The sequence below is a fragment of the Gracilinanus agilis genome, chromosome 3, assembly GCF_016433145.1.
Source record: "Gracilinanus agilis isolate LMUSP501 chromosome 3, AgileGrace, whole genome shotgun sequence".
NCBI lineage: Eukaryota > Metazoa > Chordata > Mammalia > Didelphimorphia > Didelphidae > Gracilinanus > Gracilinanus agilis.
The window spans coordinates 280,339,880-280,357,843 of record NC_058132.1 but is presented as its reverse complement, the minus strand read 5'-3'; the positions used below and the strand labels follow the sequence as shown (position 1 = coordinate 280,357,843).

Sequence of the window (17,964 nt, the reverse complement as noted above, 5' to 3'; positions counted from 1 at the left end):
TCTCTCATTTGGTCTTCAATAGAAAAGGAAAAGGGAGATCCTAATAGTTCTGACTTGGTTCTCAAGTATCCCATTGTCTTGAAAGGTTCAAGGATGTAGTGTATGTTAAATATGACAAAATTTAACAAGCTACAGCAAGTATAGAAATAACTGGAATGGACATTTATTTTTCTTTCCTGCAGATGTACTGGAAGGTTACAATGGGACTATTTTTGCCTATGGACAGACCTCTTCAGGAAAAACCCATACCATGGAGGTAAGATGTATTGATGTTGTAGGGTGAGGAGGAAGAGTATTTCACTTCTTTGGATAAATGAAATTGCATTGAATCATGAAGTGCAGATTTCTTCTCTGGGGTTGAAATAAACTCAGGCTTTAGCTTTCTGGATCAAAGGCAATAATTGAATTTAGGATATAACTACAGTCAATTACCCCATCTTTTTTTTCCTACTGTGGTGTATAGGAATGAATATTAGGTTGGGGTGCTGGAAAATATGGGTTTCAGCCAATTCTGCCACTTAGTGTCTAACTTTTGATAAGTCATTTGCTTTCTCCAACCCTCAATTTTTTCATCTTTATAATGAGATTATAAAAAATCTATAAAAAATATCACAAAAGTGTTCCACAAAAGCAACAGAGAAGCAGCATTGTAGAGAGGGAAGAGCTCTAGTATTGTTTTCAGTTTTGTAACTGACTTGTTGGATGACTTTCATTTGGAGGTCAATGTTTAGATAGTATTTCTCCATTTGAATCCTAAATTTCAGACATTTCTTACTAGTCACTTGAGTTGGGATTTGGGAAGAATGTCATTGGATAATTTTCAGTTCTATGTTTTTAAATTCCAATACTAACAAAGTTTGAGGGAATTCAGCAAAGTATGGTGTTAGATCCATTTTTCACGCCTAGGTTTTCTCATTTATAGTCACCTGCTGAGAATGTTGCAGAGCTGGGTTCAGGCTGCTATATAGGTGTGTTAGCTTGTGAGCAAGAGATTTAAGTCCTTACATGTTTAGCCCATAGTTTCACTCTGACTTTTGAGTATAAGAAGATACCTTGCTCCTATGAATTATGAGGAATAAATGGAAAAATATATGTAAAGCATTAAAAAAAACCCTTACCTTCCATCTTAGAATCAATACTGAGCATTGATTCCAAGACAGAAGAGCAATAAGGGCTATATAATTGGGGTTAAGTAACTTGACCAGGGTCATAAAGCTAAGAAATGTCTGAGGCTGTACCTGAACCCAGGACCTCCCATCTCTAGCCTGATTCTCAATCCACTGAACCATCCAGTTGCCCCATGTAAAGCATTTTGCAGACCATTAAGTTTAAATGTTAGCTATCATCAACATGATTGTCATGATTATTATTACTCAATAGAGCACCTTTAGCTTTTCTATTTTCTAATTGTGGAAAAATCTATCAGAAAATTTAAATTGCAACTAATTCAGAGAATCCCTACCCAAGCCAGAAACTTATTTTAGAAAAATAACAATAATATTTATATAGTGTGAGGAGCAGCTCAGTGGTTCCCAAACTTTTTTGGCCTACCACCCCCTTTCCAGAAAAAATATTACTTAGCGCCCCCTGGAAATTATGAAATTATTTATTGAACTCAGAATAGAATGTAATCTAAAAAAAGTGTGGCCATCACCACTCCTCTGGATTGCTGCAGCACCCACCAGGGGGCAGTAGCACCCACTTTGGGAATCACTGAGCTAGATGATGGACAGTGATAGAATGCCAGGCAAGGTGAGAAAGATTCATCTCCTGAGTTCAAATCTGGCCTTAGACATTTGTTATCTGTCTGACCATTGGCAAGTCACTTAACCTTGTTTGCCTCAATTTCCTTGTCTGTAAAATGAGCTGGAAAAGGAAATGGAACTCCAGTGTCTATGTCAGAAAAAACTCAACTGGGTTCTTGAAGAGTTGGACATGAATTGAAATGAATGAACAACAGTAACAATTTAGTGTATCTCATTCCACTAAAGTCTTATCATAATACTTCCTTGTGGCATGGAGGTAACTCTGGTTTTTTGAAAACTATGTCAGTAGAGTATGAGCTCTGGTAGTAGGTCTACCTCTCTGGGAAGACTTCATCATAGAATCCATGGATCCATGGGTCATTGAGTTGAAAGGAACCCTAAAGAATACCTAGTCCAAGAGATAGAAGATAGATTTTGTCCTTGCTGCCAAAGGAGCAACCACCCTGAGTTTGGAAAGTCATATCACTGCAAGGTTGACTCTCACATGATGAATTATTTGCCCATAGCAACTCATGAAACCATCTTTGTTGGTAGAGGGACTGTTCCCATTTCATTGAGATCATGATGCTTTATATACATTTTATCATTTCATCTTTATAGCAGCCCTATGAAGTAGATAATATAAGTATTACTCTAGTAGATAGTAGTTAGGTTGTATTGTCTTTTCATGTAATGGTACAAGTCTTACTATACTCCATTTTACAGATGAGAAAACTGAGGCTCAGAGAAATTGTTAATTGAGGAAGGTTAGCTGCCAAAACTACATCTTCTGATGTGCCTAATCTAGTATTCTTTCCTTTACATGTTAGTAAAAAAAAGATGGAATAACTGACTACTGCTCTGGCCTAAATTCAGATTCTGCCTGTGATCCAGAGAGTCAATAGAATTAAAAGACCTTAAATTCTTTAGGGTAAGCATCCTTTTCTAATCCATAGTATATAAAATAAAGAGTGCCTAGGGCAGTATCATCTCCCTGTCAAGAATGAATAGGAATTGGATTCTATTCTGCTTCTGAATTTAAAAATCTTGACTTTAGGTTGCTCATTCCATCACATGACTGCCCCTGTTGGCTAAGGTTTGAATTAGAACAACATTTATTTCAAGTATGGCTTGAGAAAATAGGCTGCTTATTCTATAGCTCGAAGGGGTTTCATGTAATCATGTACTACTGTTCCTCTTCAACTCCCTTCCTGGGTAAGGTCTAATACCTACCCCCTTTCTGAGGGGGTTAATCACTGGTGGTGTTCTCTAATTAAGCATTCCCTGCCTCCTGGGAAGCCACAGGCTCAGCCCACACAGATGGCAGAATAGTGGAGTAATCCACTAACTTGGAATGTAATTAAATCAAAATATCTGCAGGGTTTATACCATTTTATGAGTAGGATTTTTAAAAAGTCACTTCTATTCGGTATTAGAAATGCATATTAAAAAAAGACTTTACAAAGGGATGTTAATTCCCTAAAAATGGTCAGAACTGTCACATGCAAATCAAGGCAATATTCAGTTTTAATTCCTACCCTCTTTGGTCCTAACCTCTCATAATAATTCCATTACTTCCATTGAAGCGGGAAATGTATAAGCCTACATAAAATTAGAAAGATTAGCTCCTTAAGGTAGAGCATTTAGGGAAGATTTTTAGTAAAGGCATTAAACCCATATAATGTTGGTATTATGCCTAACAGGGCATAGCAGTACATGGAGATTCAGGTCTGTAACATACTCCTGGACAGGGCATTCAGGAGTGTTCAGGGGTGCTTCTGCTTATAGGGAAAATAAGAGGTGCCATTCGTTTTCAGGGTATAGCTCTGGATAAGATGTGTCCCCTTACTCCCATCTAGATCTTGCTTTTTCAAGGAATCCTCTGCATTTTCTGATCGAGATTGATAGAGATATTGCTATGATGTCCTTTGCCTTCAACATGCCATTGTAGGGACATAACTTCGATGAGAATTACAGTGAGCAAATATGCAAATATATACCCCTTTCTTGGTCCTTTTCAGCTTGCCCACATTATTAGGTCAAGAAATCCAATTTGTCAAATGTTTTTAACAAGGTACATTGATTCCTGGGTGAGTTGACTGGACACATCTTCAATGGTTTGTGATATTCTGTACTGGTTTGGGAGATTGTCAGACGAGATTCAAGTTAGAACAAAGGAAATTTTATTCTGTGGTAATGGGAATAGGATTTGGGTTTATTTTTCTTTATATACTTTTAGAGTTATTAGAATAATTAGAATGTTACTTTAGGTAAATGTGGGAAAAGCTTAAGGAAAACATACATGATCAACTCTTTCTCTTTAGGGGAGAAATCAGATGCTAAGATGTTATGCACTATATATTGTTTGTTTAAATCACTTGGTTAATCGTTTTATAGTTCACGATCAGTCTTTTTTTCATTGTCCCTCGAAAGTACTTTTGCATTTTCTGAGCTTTAAATTATTATCCAAGTCAACTCAAGACAGCAAATGCTTGTTAAAGAGAAGGGCTAATAATGCTGATCATTTGATCAAACTGCAAGCATTTATTAAGTGCCTATGTGCCAGACACTGTACTTGCCATTGGGCATACAAATGCAATGAATTAAGCAGTTTCTACTGGAAAGGAGCCTACATTCTAATGAAAGAAATACAAAGATATATAGATATAGATATAGATATAGATATAGATGTGTATATATGTATATATAGAGTTATATGTCTTTCACAACATGATAAATATGGTCATATGTATTATATGATAGCACATGTATAACCTATATTAGATTACTTCCTTGGGAAAGAGAAAGGGAGAGGAGAATTCTGATTGCAAAATGTCAGAAAACAAAGAATAAAAACTCTTTCTATATGTAATTTGGAATAAAAATATATTAAAAAAGTAAAACTAAGTATATGCAGAGTAAGTATAAAGATAATAAATTCATAAAGATAATAAATTCAAAGTAGTTAAATATAAAGGAGTTTGAGAGGAAGGGCATTAGTTATTGAATTAATACAGGTATTTACATGGTAGCTGTTCTCTGAGCCTTGATTTACAAAAAGAACTCTGACACTGCCTATAGTGAATTACTATAGGGCAAGGAGATGCCAACCAAAGAGGCAAAATAGACCTCTATCAAGTTATCACCAAGCGTTTATTAAGCTTGTACTATGTACCAGGTACTGTGCTAAGTTCTGCAGATACAAAGAAAAGCAAACAAATAAAAACTATCTCCCACCCCTCAAGGAGCTCCTAGTCTAATGAGGGAGACAACATGCAAACAACTATGCCCAAACAAGATATATGCAAGATAATTTGTAAATCATCTCAGAGGAAAGTCTCTAAGATTAAAGAGGACTGGGGAAAGCTTATTGCTCAAGGTGAGTCTTTAACTGAGTCTTGAAGGGATCCAGGGAAGTCAGGAAAGGGAGATGAGGAAGGAGAGAGTTACAGGCATTAGAGTCAGCTGGCAAAAATAGCCCTCTGCTTCCTAAAGGAGTGAGGAGCTAGGGATTTCAAGGATTGTTCAGTGCCCATGTAGGGTATAACAGTTTCCTCATGTTGTTAGTGTTATAGTCCATACAATGGCACATGTGTGGTGATATGCCTGGGTTCTGTCCTTTTTTTTGGTAGACCATATGCTTTTACCCCTTTGCTAAAAGACACTTATGAGCAGTGGCTCCTAGATAGACCCTTGGTCCCCTCAAAGGGAGGAGGAGGAGGAAGAGCAGTCAAAGATTAGAGTCATGCTTTCTCTCCAAGAAGAGATGTTCTCTCTGTGGAAAGTGAGATGTAGCCCATGTCAAGTGGCTTTTTAAAGGATTTATCTTTGAAACTATAATCTATTTCAGATAATACAGAATGCTGGTATATATAAACATGGCAGTGATGATGGGTTCTGAAGCAATTAAAATGATTTGTGCACCCTTAGAATAAGACATTAATTCCAGGCTTACACAAATCATGTTAACTTCTGAAACCCTTAAAATATTTCTTCTGCTTACTTTCCCACCCTCACATATTTGTATATAGGAGATATATCTTTAAAGTAATGAGGCTTTTTTATTTAAATAAAAATGCTAGAACTTAAACTTCCCAATGCATCTTATTCTTACATTTCAGAAATTGACGAAACATATCCATTCTTAGTGGGAAATACTAATAATGCATTGAGTTATTCAGTGTCATTTTGTGCTTATCTGATATCAAACATACCAGACTATAACCTATCCTCTTTCAATTAGAAGATATGTTTGAAGAAATCCATGCATGTTCTCTCTCTTTCTCTTTCTCTCTGTCTCTCTCTGTTCTCTCTCTCTGTCTCTCTGTCTGTCTCTTACATACACACACACACACACACACACACACACACACACACACACTTGCATATGCATCACTCTTGGGCGTTCTAAATTTATCTGTTCTGTTTTGCTTTCATCTTTTCAGGGGAAGCTGCATGACCATCAACTCATGGGAATCATCCCAAGAATTGCACATGACATCTTTGATCACATTTACTCTATGGATGAAAACCTGGAGTTTCACATTAAGGTAAGAGCAGATGGAAATGACATTGATTGGGTTCTGAGAAGAAAAGCTGTGCCAAGGCTTTGATTAAAGATCATGAGTTTGCCTTTTAAATTTTCAGTTCAAGGACATAACTATACATCATGTCAAATAACTGGACCCAAATCATTAAAAATTCTTATTGGAACAAACTCTAGTTGTGTGTCTTCAAGTGTAAAGTGGAACAAGAAATAGTCATCTTCATATTTAGGATCAAAACATGCAATTTAGTTGGAACTACTGATTGAAAGCAAAATCACCCTTCATCCCCTTTTCTATGTTTTCACTAATCATCTGGATAGTCACCTTAATTTGGCTTCTCACTCTGTATAAGTGTGTATCTGGAATTTGTATTTGAGATAAGACTGCCTCCTTTTTATCTAAAGTATGTAAATATGAAATGCAATTGAAGAAAAGCTTCCAGGTTTCTTCTTAGAATCCTACTTGTTTTATCCTGTCCTCTTTTCTATGCTTTACTAAAATACAATTGATTGCTCAATTGTGGCTTATCTCTGGAAGAAAAGTATCGAAATTTTCTCTCTACTTCTCTTTGACAAGGATCCTGATAGGTATTTGATTTATGCTTTTCTGGGGCTCTGGATGGCAGCAGGAAGTAGAAGCCTGTAACTTTGAAAGGATTGAGATTTAGAGACTTGGTTTATCTCTATGGAAGTTTTACTTAAATTCTTCAAAACATTTGACACAGTCCTTTCTTTTAATCCTGTAGTGATATGTTGAACCAATTACTGCCCTTAAGAATCTTAGTAAGATAAAAAAACAGTCATGAGGTGAAGAGAAGACTAAAGTTTTAGATTTAAGATTTTTAAATTTTTTTGCCTTGACAAGTGTTATATTCATTAATTTAAAAACTAACTAGAATTACAAATGGCTAAAAGTGGATAAATGAGCTATTGTAGCTTTATTCAGAGTATGCTGATATTAAAGGTTGACTGGATGTTAGCAATGTCTTAGAGCAGAAATGGAAGTTGAATTAATGTATTGTTGACAGTCTTCCTCTTGAAATGAGAGTCGAATTTTCCTGATGTTGATTTTCTATGTTATAGCTAATTACTAAAAATAGTGTGCATAGTAAAATTACTTAAATTAATAAACCACAATCCTTTCTATAAATGTGTTATAAAGGATAATCATTTGTTAACTCTTGTGAGAGTCTTATACCTTGCTTTTACATCCTTTGGTCTGTGAAAATATTGGTTGAATTAGGGTTTTTGAGATAAAAGTTGGAAGAGATGAAATTCAAATATACAAATGGCAATTCTAATCTATTATAATTTGTGGACAAACATTGGTGACTTGATGAACCTGGAGAAGTTAATTAAAAGTAACAGATGATTAGATATGAACAGAGATATATCTAAAGAGGATCCCAATTAATGAAGTTGTTGGTTATTTTGGACTTAATCTAGAACGGATTTCCTATGTTAGTTATGAAAATAAGGCCACATACTCAGAGCATCAGAAACATCAGAAAAGGCCTAATGAAACTGGCAAAAAGTCTAAATTAAAAAGAACATATTTTCCCTCTTCTCATTCTTTCATTGTTTGACTTCCATGGGAATCTTCTTCTTTTTTTTTTTGCATCTTTTTTTTTAAACCCTTGTACTTCAGTGTATTGTCTCATAGGTGGAAGATTGGTAAGGGTGGGCAATGGGGGTCAAGTGACTTGCCCAGGGTCACACAGCTGGGAAGTGTCTGAGGCCAGGTTTGAACCTAGGATCTCCTGTCTTTAGGCCCGACTCTCACTCCACTGAGCTACCCAGCTGCCCCCTTCTTTTTTTTTTTTTTAAGCCCTTACTTTCTGTCTTGGAACCAATACTGTGTATTGGTTCCAAGACAGAAGAGTGGCAAGCGCTAGGCAATGGGGGTCAAGTGACTTGCCCAGGGGGTCACACAGTTAGGAAGTGTCTGAGGCCAGATTTAAACCCTGGACCTTCCATCTCTGGGCCTGATTCTCAATCCACTGAGCCACCCAATTGCCCCCTTCCATGGGAATCTTTGACTGAATGTGTGTGAAAGATAGAGGAAGGAAAGAGAGGAAGGAGACACAAGTATGCTGTGGGAGAGAGAGAAACTATCGTAAGCAGAGAAGAGTATAGAATTATATTGAGATCATCTAGTCCAATTCTGTTATTTGGCAGATACAGAATCAAAGACCCAATGATTTGTCCAGATAGTTATTGCAAAGCCAAGACCAATCCATGCCTCTTGACACCTAGTTATATGTTATTCCCAGTAGAACATTTTGCCTTCTAACCCCACCTGGATCTTTCCAGGTCTAGTCATTGCAACCTATGCCAAGTCTCTCCAAGTTCATTCCTTCTTCCTTCCCCAAATCAACATTGATCATTTCACATATATGATCAGTGACTATTCTTTTAGAACTATTTCTGCTCTCTTAGTATGGTGATCTGGAGTGAAGAAAATTGATAAACCAGTCAAGTAAGCATTTATTAAACATTTCCCATGTGCCAAACATTATGTTAAACCCTGGTGGTTCAGAAAAACAAGACAAATGGTTTTTCCTTCAAGAAACATACGAATGGGAGATAACTTGAACATATAAATATAATAACATAATAAGAATATAAAAGATTCATATAAACTAAGTGGAAAGGCACTTTAGTTAGAAAAGCAAAAGATAACTTGAAAGGTAGGAAAAGGTCATTGTGAAGAGCTTTAAAATGTTAACAAATTAGTTTATATTCAATCCTGAAGGTAAAAGGGAGCACTTGGAATTTATTGAATAGGAGGGTAACATAGTCAAACATATACTTTAGGAACAAGGATACCGCTTTGACAGTGGTGTAGAGGCTAGACTATAGTGGAGAGATTTGGGGGCAGAAATACCTGGTACAAGGCTATTACAATAGTCCAGTTGAGTGATAATGAAACCCCAAGATAGAATGATTGCTGTGTGAGTGGAGGGAAGGAAATGAAGAGAAACTGTGGTAGTAAACATGATAAGATCTGGGATATTATTGGATATATGTGTTGACTGAGTATGAGGAGTTGAGTATAATACAGAGCTTATGAATATGAGTGACTAGAACAGTATTGGAACCCATCACAATAACAAGAAAGTTCAGAAGAGTAGTGAATTTGGAGGAAAAGATAAAAGACTTTCATTTTAGACTTGGTGAGTTGCCTGTAGGATATCCAGTTAAAAATTTCTAGTTGGCAGTTGGTGATTCAGGATTGGGGTTGAGGAGAAGGGTTGGATGTATAGATCTGAGAATCATTAGTATAAACATGACAATTGTACTCATGGGAGCTGGTGAAATACTATTCCAAGTGTCAGAATATAGAGAGGAAAGAGAAAAGGACCTGGGACAGAGCTTAAAGAGATTCTACCTACAGTTAGTGGTTGTGACACAGATTAAGATCCAGCAAATAAGACTGAAGAAAAATGCCAGACTTGTCAGAAGAGAACTAATAGAGCAGTGTCATGAAAAGCCAGAAAGGAAAGAGAACCAAAAAAGATGATATGGTAATCAGCATGTAAATGGGGTCAATCTATTTCATCTTCCAAGTGGAATTTCCACAGGTTCTACTGGTTTCTTAAAGTGATTTGCTAGGAAGTTTTATATTATGTGTGTGTTCTCAAATATACAAGATATTGTTCCATCAGAAAACACTTTGCTAACATGGATGCAAATATGAAATACAAATCTTTAAGGAGTTATAATGCTGATGGCATTAAATAAAAGGGTTAGTTTATAATCAGGTAAGGAGATGGATCAACAGATTTTTTTCGTATTGGTACAGGAGAGGGGTAAAGGCTAACTTGGAGGTGAAGTGACTTACCTAGAGTCACATAGCTAGGAAGTGTCTGAGGCTCTAGAGTTGAACCCAGGACCTCCTGTATCTAGGCCTGGCTCCCAATCCACTGAGCTACTTAGCTGCCACTTAGATAACAATCTCTTAAGAAAAAAAAAGCTAATGGCATTTTTGAGATGTAGTCTTATTCCTGTGTCAAACTCCATTTGTCTTGAAACAGGTTTCCTATTTTGAGATCTACTTGGACAAAATAAGAGACTTACTTGATGGTGAGTAATCTGAATGTGTGTCCTTTACTACCTATATTGTAACTAGAGAAGAGAGAAGGTAAAAGAATCTGGAGATGTTAAGTGGAATAATTCCAATTTGCAGCCAAATATCTAATTTAGGAATTTAGGTACTGAGGGGTTTTTTAGAAGTTATTTTGTTTCTTTCTGTCTCAAGTTACTCTGGGTGATGCTTGAAAAAATCTTTGAGACACCAAATCCTGAGGTCTTTGGTTTTATTAAAGAACAAACCTCACATGTGTTCTTCAAGGCAAGCTGCTCTGGCTTATTATTCTTCAGGGATATTTTAGCAATTTTATCCCATTGAGAGTATGATGTTAAAAAGAGATTGGATTTGTTTAGTGTTCTGCTGTACTTGCTTCCAATTCTCCACTTCTTCCCAGTCCCAAATGATGGTTCTTTAATTCTTCTTTTCTTCTTTGCATTGCATGCTGTCATTCTTCTCCTGGTAGTATCCAAGACAAACCTGGCTGTACATGAAGATAAAAACAGAGTCCCATATGTAAAGGTATGAGGAAGACATCATAGGATCATAGATCTAGATCTGGAAGGAACTCAAAGGCCATCTTGTCCAAAGCCCTCATTTTACAGATAAGGAAACTAAAAATGCAAGAAAGCTCAGTGACTTTCTTGAAGTCACACTCTTGATTGGTGATATCAGTTTTTCTAGTCGCTAATTACTGTTTATCAGTACTTAAAGCTTTCCAAACATCTTAAATGAATATGGATTTAAAAAGAATGCTCTTTGTAATTAATATTATCTTTAAAACAGTATTTTAAATAATCATTTAAAATAATATTTTAAAGTACTTGTTTTTAAAAAGTGTTAATTTTAAAAATTTTATCTCTCCTTTAGCATTGGGCTATTCATATAGTTAAAAGTTGTGAATCTGATCAAATGTCTAACAATGACATTTAAGAGGATGTTGAAAAGATCAACCTTTTTGACCTTGGAACTCAATGCAGGAGTTGCTATCACAAACCAGATAAATTGTGATATTGCAGTAGTATTCATGATGAATGTTTCCCATAATTTGAATTTGTCTAATTAAAGTTGAGATAATGGTTTAAAAGTTTCTCTCTGATGGAGGAAAAAGAAGAACCTGCTGCTTTATCCTCCCTCCCTCTTTAATTTTCTTCTTTTGATTTCCTATCCCTCTGCCTTCAAGTTAGTTGTATCTGAAGATCTAGTAAAGCTAGATTCTTCTATGATGGTTTATTCTTTGCTAAAGGTTTGCTTAGACTTCTCTTTTAATGTAGAAAGGTTGGAACTAGGCAAGGAGAGGAAGTTGTTTGAACCATACTGTTGTCTTATTGCATTATCTCTCCCTCAAGAAGAAGATATGGGAAAGTATTTGGATACTTTAGATAAAAAGCTTTGTCAAACCTGGATCAACTCTCTTCCAGGGGTGCACAGAACGATTTGTCTCAAGCCCTGAAGAAGTCATGGATGTCATCGATGAAGGAAAAGCAAATCGCCATGTGGCTGTGACAAGTAAGTAGTGAGGATTCTATTTTTAAATGTTCCTCAATATCTTCATGTAGACACTGGGGTAAGAATTCCTCCCCAGTTCAAAGTTGTTTCCAGATTCAAATGAGATCATAATGATGGCAGCTCATATTTACATAGTGCTTTACAGTTTACAGAGTACTTTGCATGCATTATTTCATTGGTTTCTATGACAACTCAATGAGATGTCAGACAAGTGCCATTCCTTGTTAAATAACTAGGTTTCACACCCAAGACTTCTGACTCTAGCATTATGTCCAGCCAAATTGTCACCACACCTAGAAGAGCACTTTGGAAAAGCATCTAATGACTCATCTATGCTATAGCTCCAGTTTTCTTATTTAATTTGTCTTACTCAGATGGCTCCATATGCCCTTGACTAAGGAACTGAGAACATAAGCATTGTATCACTTATCTAAAATATCAGTACCAATTATGAGGTTAGGCAAAGTCACAGAGAAGAAAGTAAACCATGTTAATAGTCAATTGTGCTCTTAAACTGTCTCAAAGTCTGACTGACATCCTGAAAGTAATTTAGTATTCCTTGGGATGAAAGGAACTTCTGCCCTTTTGTCTAGTATTCATAACCACAAGGCCTCCTCTCAGTTCTGGGAACCGTGTTTTAACTGCTATATATAAGAAGCAAGAGAGTATTTAGTAGAAGGCAACTAGACTGGTGGAACGACTGGAAAACATTCCATATAATGACTGAGCAAGAAAATGGAACTTCTTCATCTAAAGAGAAAAGAGAATGGAGCATTTCAGATGCCTCCAAGTATCTGAAAGATTATCAAGTGGATCAGACTTATTTTGCTTTGCTTTCAGAAGGCAGATCTAGGAACAGTCAGCTAGCATTGACTAAGCACCTGTTATGTGCTAGACACTGCTAAGCTCTGGGATACAAAGGAAAACCAAAAAGTCTCTGCTCTCAAAGAAAGTGTAATCCAAAGGACACAACATGTAAGCAACTATGTACATGCAAGATAAACACAAGGTAAATTGGAAATAATCAAAAGAAGGAAAAACATGGAGGGCTGGGAAAGACTTCTAGCAGAAAGTGAGACTTCAGCAGAGATTTCAAGAAAGCCAAGGAAGTTAGGAGGGAGAGAGTTTCAGGCCATTGAAAATACTCCCAAGTTTGGAGACAGGAGTATGTAGTGCAAAGAATAGGAAGGAGGTCAGTGTCACTGGTCTGAAGCATATGTGGAAGAGAAGAATAAAGCATAGAAGACTGGAAAAAGATAGAAAAAGGGGTGAAGTTATAAAGAACTTTAAAAGGTATAGAATACTGAGAGGGAGGAGAAAACATGGATTATAAAAAGTCAGATAATGATTATTAAAAATTATATCAACATGTAATCTGGAAAAAAATGAAAAAATTTAAAAATAGAAAGAAAGCCAAATTGTATTATTATGGAAATGTTGATAAAGCCTGAATCCATGGCTGTCCCAATCCCAAGCATTAACCAATATCAAATATCCTTGACCTAATTTGTATTACCTGCTTTCTAGAAAAGACTACTCCTGTAAATAACATTTTCCTACTTGTAGGGAAAAAAACCCAAAAGGTCTAGAGTATCCAAAGAGAAGATTTTATATTTGATCTGTGAGGTAATGGGGAGCTACTGGAGTTTATTAAACAATGGATGAGAGCAGTATAGAGGCAGATGCAGACTTTGAAATGAGGAAAAACTTTTTAATTTTGTTATGTTTTGTGGTTGAGAGAGGCAGCATAGTGTAATGGATAAAGAGCCAACTTCTGAGTCGGTCAAATCTGAGCTCAAGTCCCACCTCTTGACACACCTTGGCTGTGTGGCCCTGAACAAGTCATTTAAACTCTCAGTGCCCAGGAAATTCTCTGTGACTAGAGGCTGCTGAGCAAATGCCCATCTGCTTTGACAGAGGAAATCTCTATACCTATGAAATCATAGGTCCACTTTCAACTTGCAACTTTCAGCATCCATGAAGATGGCATCCGTCATGTATTAAACTAGCACATTATTATCTTTGTGCATTTTTCAGTTCTATGAAATATTTTTTTCTTTTTAGACATGAATGAGCATAGCTCTAGGAGTCATAGCATCTTCCTGATCAATATTAAACAGGAGAATGTAGAGACTGAAAAAAAACTCAGTGGAAAGCTTTATCTGGTTGACTTGGCCGGAAGTGAAAAGGTAATTGGTTATGTCTATTTTCAATATTTTCTTTCCTTTCATGTACAAAATGGTTTAAAATCAGTGCCATTTCAATTCCTGGGTTTCAAAAGTTTCCTTATTCATGTAAGTTAATCTGAGGAATAACTCAATTTAACTTTTGTTTTCCTGTACCATTTTCTGAAGCAAAGCCCTCCTTAAAATTATTACAGAAAAAATACTTGATGGCCCACAATGATCTAAGTTTAATAAGATCTAATGAGAACATTAGAAAATTCTCAGTTTGAACTAAGGGAAAAGTCTGAAGAAAATGTGAACTGAAGAGCAAATGAAGCATCCCTCCAGGAGCTGACCACCGGGAACAGTCTGTGGTTTGCTTTAAAATTGCTTTAAAATTATTACCAAAAAAATTCATTGCTGTCATTCATTTTAAGATGGCATTTATTTCTTAATAAATCCTCATAATCTACGAAGTGATCTTATATGAGCAAACAGAAAAAGAAAGTAGTTCAGCAAAACTAACCAACACATTGACCACGTGTAACACTATATGCCATGTTCCATGGTCCTCTATGTCCACAAAGGGAGAGGGAGGCAAAGAGGCACATTTGCATTTTGCTTTTAAAAACTTAATAGCTTGAAACCTTTCTAGTTTGCTTGTTGATTGGACATAAGGCAATGTTTGTACAGATGGGAGCCCGAAAGATTGGATTTTTCTTTATTAATAATGAAGGAAAAAATTACTAGTCAGGACTTGTTGATTTAAATAGAAGGACTGTGGAAAGAATGCATCAATTCTACTTTGTTAGTTATCTTGGTTAGCCAAGGAAAAAGACTCCCCAGACTCTTTCTATGGTATGATCCAGTCTGTCTATGGACCAGCATGCCTTGAGGACACCTCTCATTGCCTCTATTTACACTCTAGGAATAGCTATTCTTTGACAGTCTAATTGAGGAACCCTACAGATGGCTTTTTCCTCATGTTAACAGCTCATCTGAGAGGCTGCTCCTTTGCATGGTGCTGCTGTTAATGATCACTGCTAATAATAAACATTTATGAAGAATTTGAAATAAGTGCCTCACCCCAGAGCTTCACATTTGTTCATATCTCCCCCACTGCTTTTGCCTCTAAAAGTGCCTGGCCACATGTGAGAATCTAATGCGAGAATGTATTTTGAAAGAACTTTGGAAATGTAAGATGATATTATTAGTAGCAAGACCATTCTTCTTTAGGAGCATCATCTATTCTGTTCCCCCTATATTTAGGTAACACTACAATTAAACCATTTCAAGCAATGACCTCATTTTTAAAGACCTTTCCTGGGAGCCCATTATTTTTTAAATTGAATTTTATTGCTATCTTTTGTCTTTACATCATCCACATTTCTCAACCTTCCCCTTATAACAAAAAGAAGTCCTTCCTGATCAAGCTTTTTCCTTGCTGTCATAGTTGGGAAGTTGATATTTTGCTACTTAAATCCCAGGTGGTCCCAAATCTCTAGAATAATAAGTGATCTCCTGTGAACTCCAGGCTATCTTTTCTGAAACACTCATTAAAATTCAGCGTACCTAGTATGTACTCCATGAATAGAAATTGTCCAGTAATCATTGTGTGGCAGTAAATGTGTTCAGCATAGAGGGAGAACTGAACCTTCCTTTCTAAGAGCTTTTATAGTAAAAGAGGAAAAGAAAATACACAATGGAATTTTGCTGAACTTGAAATTCCTTTCTCCCTAAAGGCTTTTCCCCCTCCCTTGGATATTTTTTCTATTCATTCTTTGTTATTTGCAGTGTAGAGAAATGGAGAAGGGGAGGAAAAACGTTGAACTCTCTAAGATTGTCTTTACAGCTGGAATTTTTGAGGTTATCAATTACCTAGTTTTCTTAACATTCATTGCCTTATTTACATCATGGAGTGGTGAGCTTTGAAAAAAAATCCTTCAATACAGCTGCTTTGAGTCCTGAGGGTTTCTGCCTTCCTAGTTGTGTGGAGAGTCTAAAGTGCACTTAGTCTGGATGCCAAGTCTCTCAAGAGCCCAACCTCTCCCTGGATGGAGAGAATACCAGGGGATATATCTATTTTGCTACAACTTCAAGCATTTCAGCAGTTTCCCTTAAAACTAATTGAGGGGAAAATGAAAACAAGCTGGAACAAATCCCTAGTCACTCTGAAGAAGTACCATCTTTTGAATGGTCTTTATTTTCCTAGGGAAAGAAATGGATTCCTTTTATTTTGACTCACACTCTAGGAGAATGCCTCTTGGACTTTATGCTAATTTGCTTTCTTTCTCTACTCAAGTTCATTGTCAAATGAGGCTCATTGGCTTTCCCCCTTTCTGGTAGGTCAGCAAAACTGGAGCAGAGGGAGCAGTTCTTGATGAAGCTAAAAATATCAATAAGTCTTTGTCTGCTCTGGGCAACGTGATCTCTGCCTTGGCAGAGGGAACAGTAAGTAATCCTTCCTCATGCTATTAAATGGTAATATAAGAAAGGCCTCATGGTAGTTGACCACACACCTAGGAGATGAATTTGTTTTCCTATGTTAGGAGGAAACAAAGGGAATATTGGCTGCGAACTCTCTATTGTTATTAGACCATATTTTAGTATCTGTGAATGGTAAATGTTAATTGCCTATGACCACAATGGTAGAATGATCTGGTAAAACTTGGCAGGGACCGCGGGATCATAGATTTAGAACTAGAAGGGAACTTAGAGGCCTACAACTCTGACACAACTCTGAACCCCCAAAGCAGAGGAGTAATAGAGAGGTTAAGGTGACTTGTTACCCGAGTCCATATGACTAGTAAGTGATTGAACCCAGGTTCTTTTGACTCCAAGTCTAGTGTCTCAAACACTGCCCTTTTTACCTTTTATAGTTTTCAAAGAATTAGAAGTTTTTTGGAGAATAACTCCCTTTCCCTCCCCTAAACCATACAAATTAACAAGCTTTTTTCCACCTACTTCCTTTCCTAGAAAACTCATGTACCGTACCGAGATAGTAAGATGACTCGGATCCTTCAGGACTCTCTTGGAGGGAATTGCAGAACCACCATTGTTATTTGCTGTTCTCCTTCTGTTTTCAATGAAGCTGAAACAAAGTCCACACTTATGTTTGGACAAAGGTAGGTCTCACTGATTGGTCTGGTGTGGAAGAGCACTGGGCATGTACTCCTTTGGTGGTCTGTTCTGACCCTTGAATCTGAGTCTGCATTTGGTTTTAGAAACTGAATTGAGGAGAGGAAAGAATTGAAGAATAAAAAAGGAAAAGAGGTTTTTAAAAGTGTTGGCAAACTTCCATCTTCTATGTTATCTAAAGCTATTTTTGTCTTTGTTTTACCAATCCAACTCTAAAATTTTTATTGCTATTTTTTTAAACATTGCTTTCATTTCTAAATCCATCCCTCCCATACTCAGTGGGCAATCCCTTTAAAAATTTTTCAACGGAGAAATAAAGTAGTTCATTGAAATTCAGTCAAATCTGAAAGGATGCACACTATTCTATCCCTATAGTCTCTCACTTCTACAAAGAATCAAAGGATGTACATTTTCTTATCTCTTTTGGAAAGACAAATGGTCATTATTAATATACAGCATTCAGTTTCTTTTGTTTTTAATTCTTGCCATTTATATTGCTATCTTAGTTGTTTTATTGTTTTCTTGTCTCTCCTTTCCTCTGCACTTAGAAATCTTTACATTCTTCTCTGAATTTTTCTCACTCATCACTTCTTCTAGTGCCATTATATTTCATTACATTCATCTGCCATGATTTGTTTAGCTAATCCCTAATGGAGAAGGAAACCTGCTTGGTTTTCAGTCATTTACTACTATAAAAGTATTGTTATGGATATTTTGGTATATATATATATATATATATATATATATATATATATATATATATATATATAT

The 17,964-nt window shown here is 36.3% G+C and overlaps 1 protein-coding gene across 2 annotated transcripts in view; it reads left to right on the top strand.

The window, feature by feature from the left end:
- The window catches only part of KIF5C (kinesin family member 5C), a 199,651-nt gene that overhangs the window by 106,302 nt on the left and 75,385 nt on the right, over positions 1-17,964 (top strand). For both annotated transcript variants that reach the window (XM_044669882.1, XM_044669884.1), the window contains exons 3-10: positions 183-256; positions 6,191-6,295; positions 10,329-10,377; positions 10,848-10,903; positions 11,803-11,890; positions 13,955-14,079; positions 16,402-16,506; positions 17,032-17,180. In XM_044669882.1, the coding sequence (XP_044525817.1) occupies positions 183-256; positions 6,191-6,295; positions 10,329-10,377; positions 10,848-10,903; positions 11,803-11,890; positions 13,955-14,079; positions 16,402-16,506; positions 17,032-17,180 (751 nt within the window). The remainder of the gene's footprint in view (positions 1-182; positions 257-6,190; positions 6,296-10,328; positions 10,378-10,847; positions 10,904-11,802; positions 11,891-13,954; positions 14,080-16,401; positions 16,507-17,031; positions 17,181-17,964) is intronic.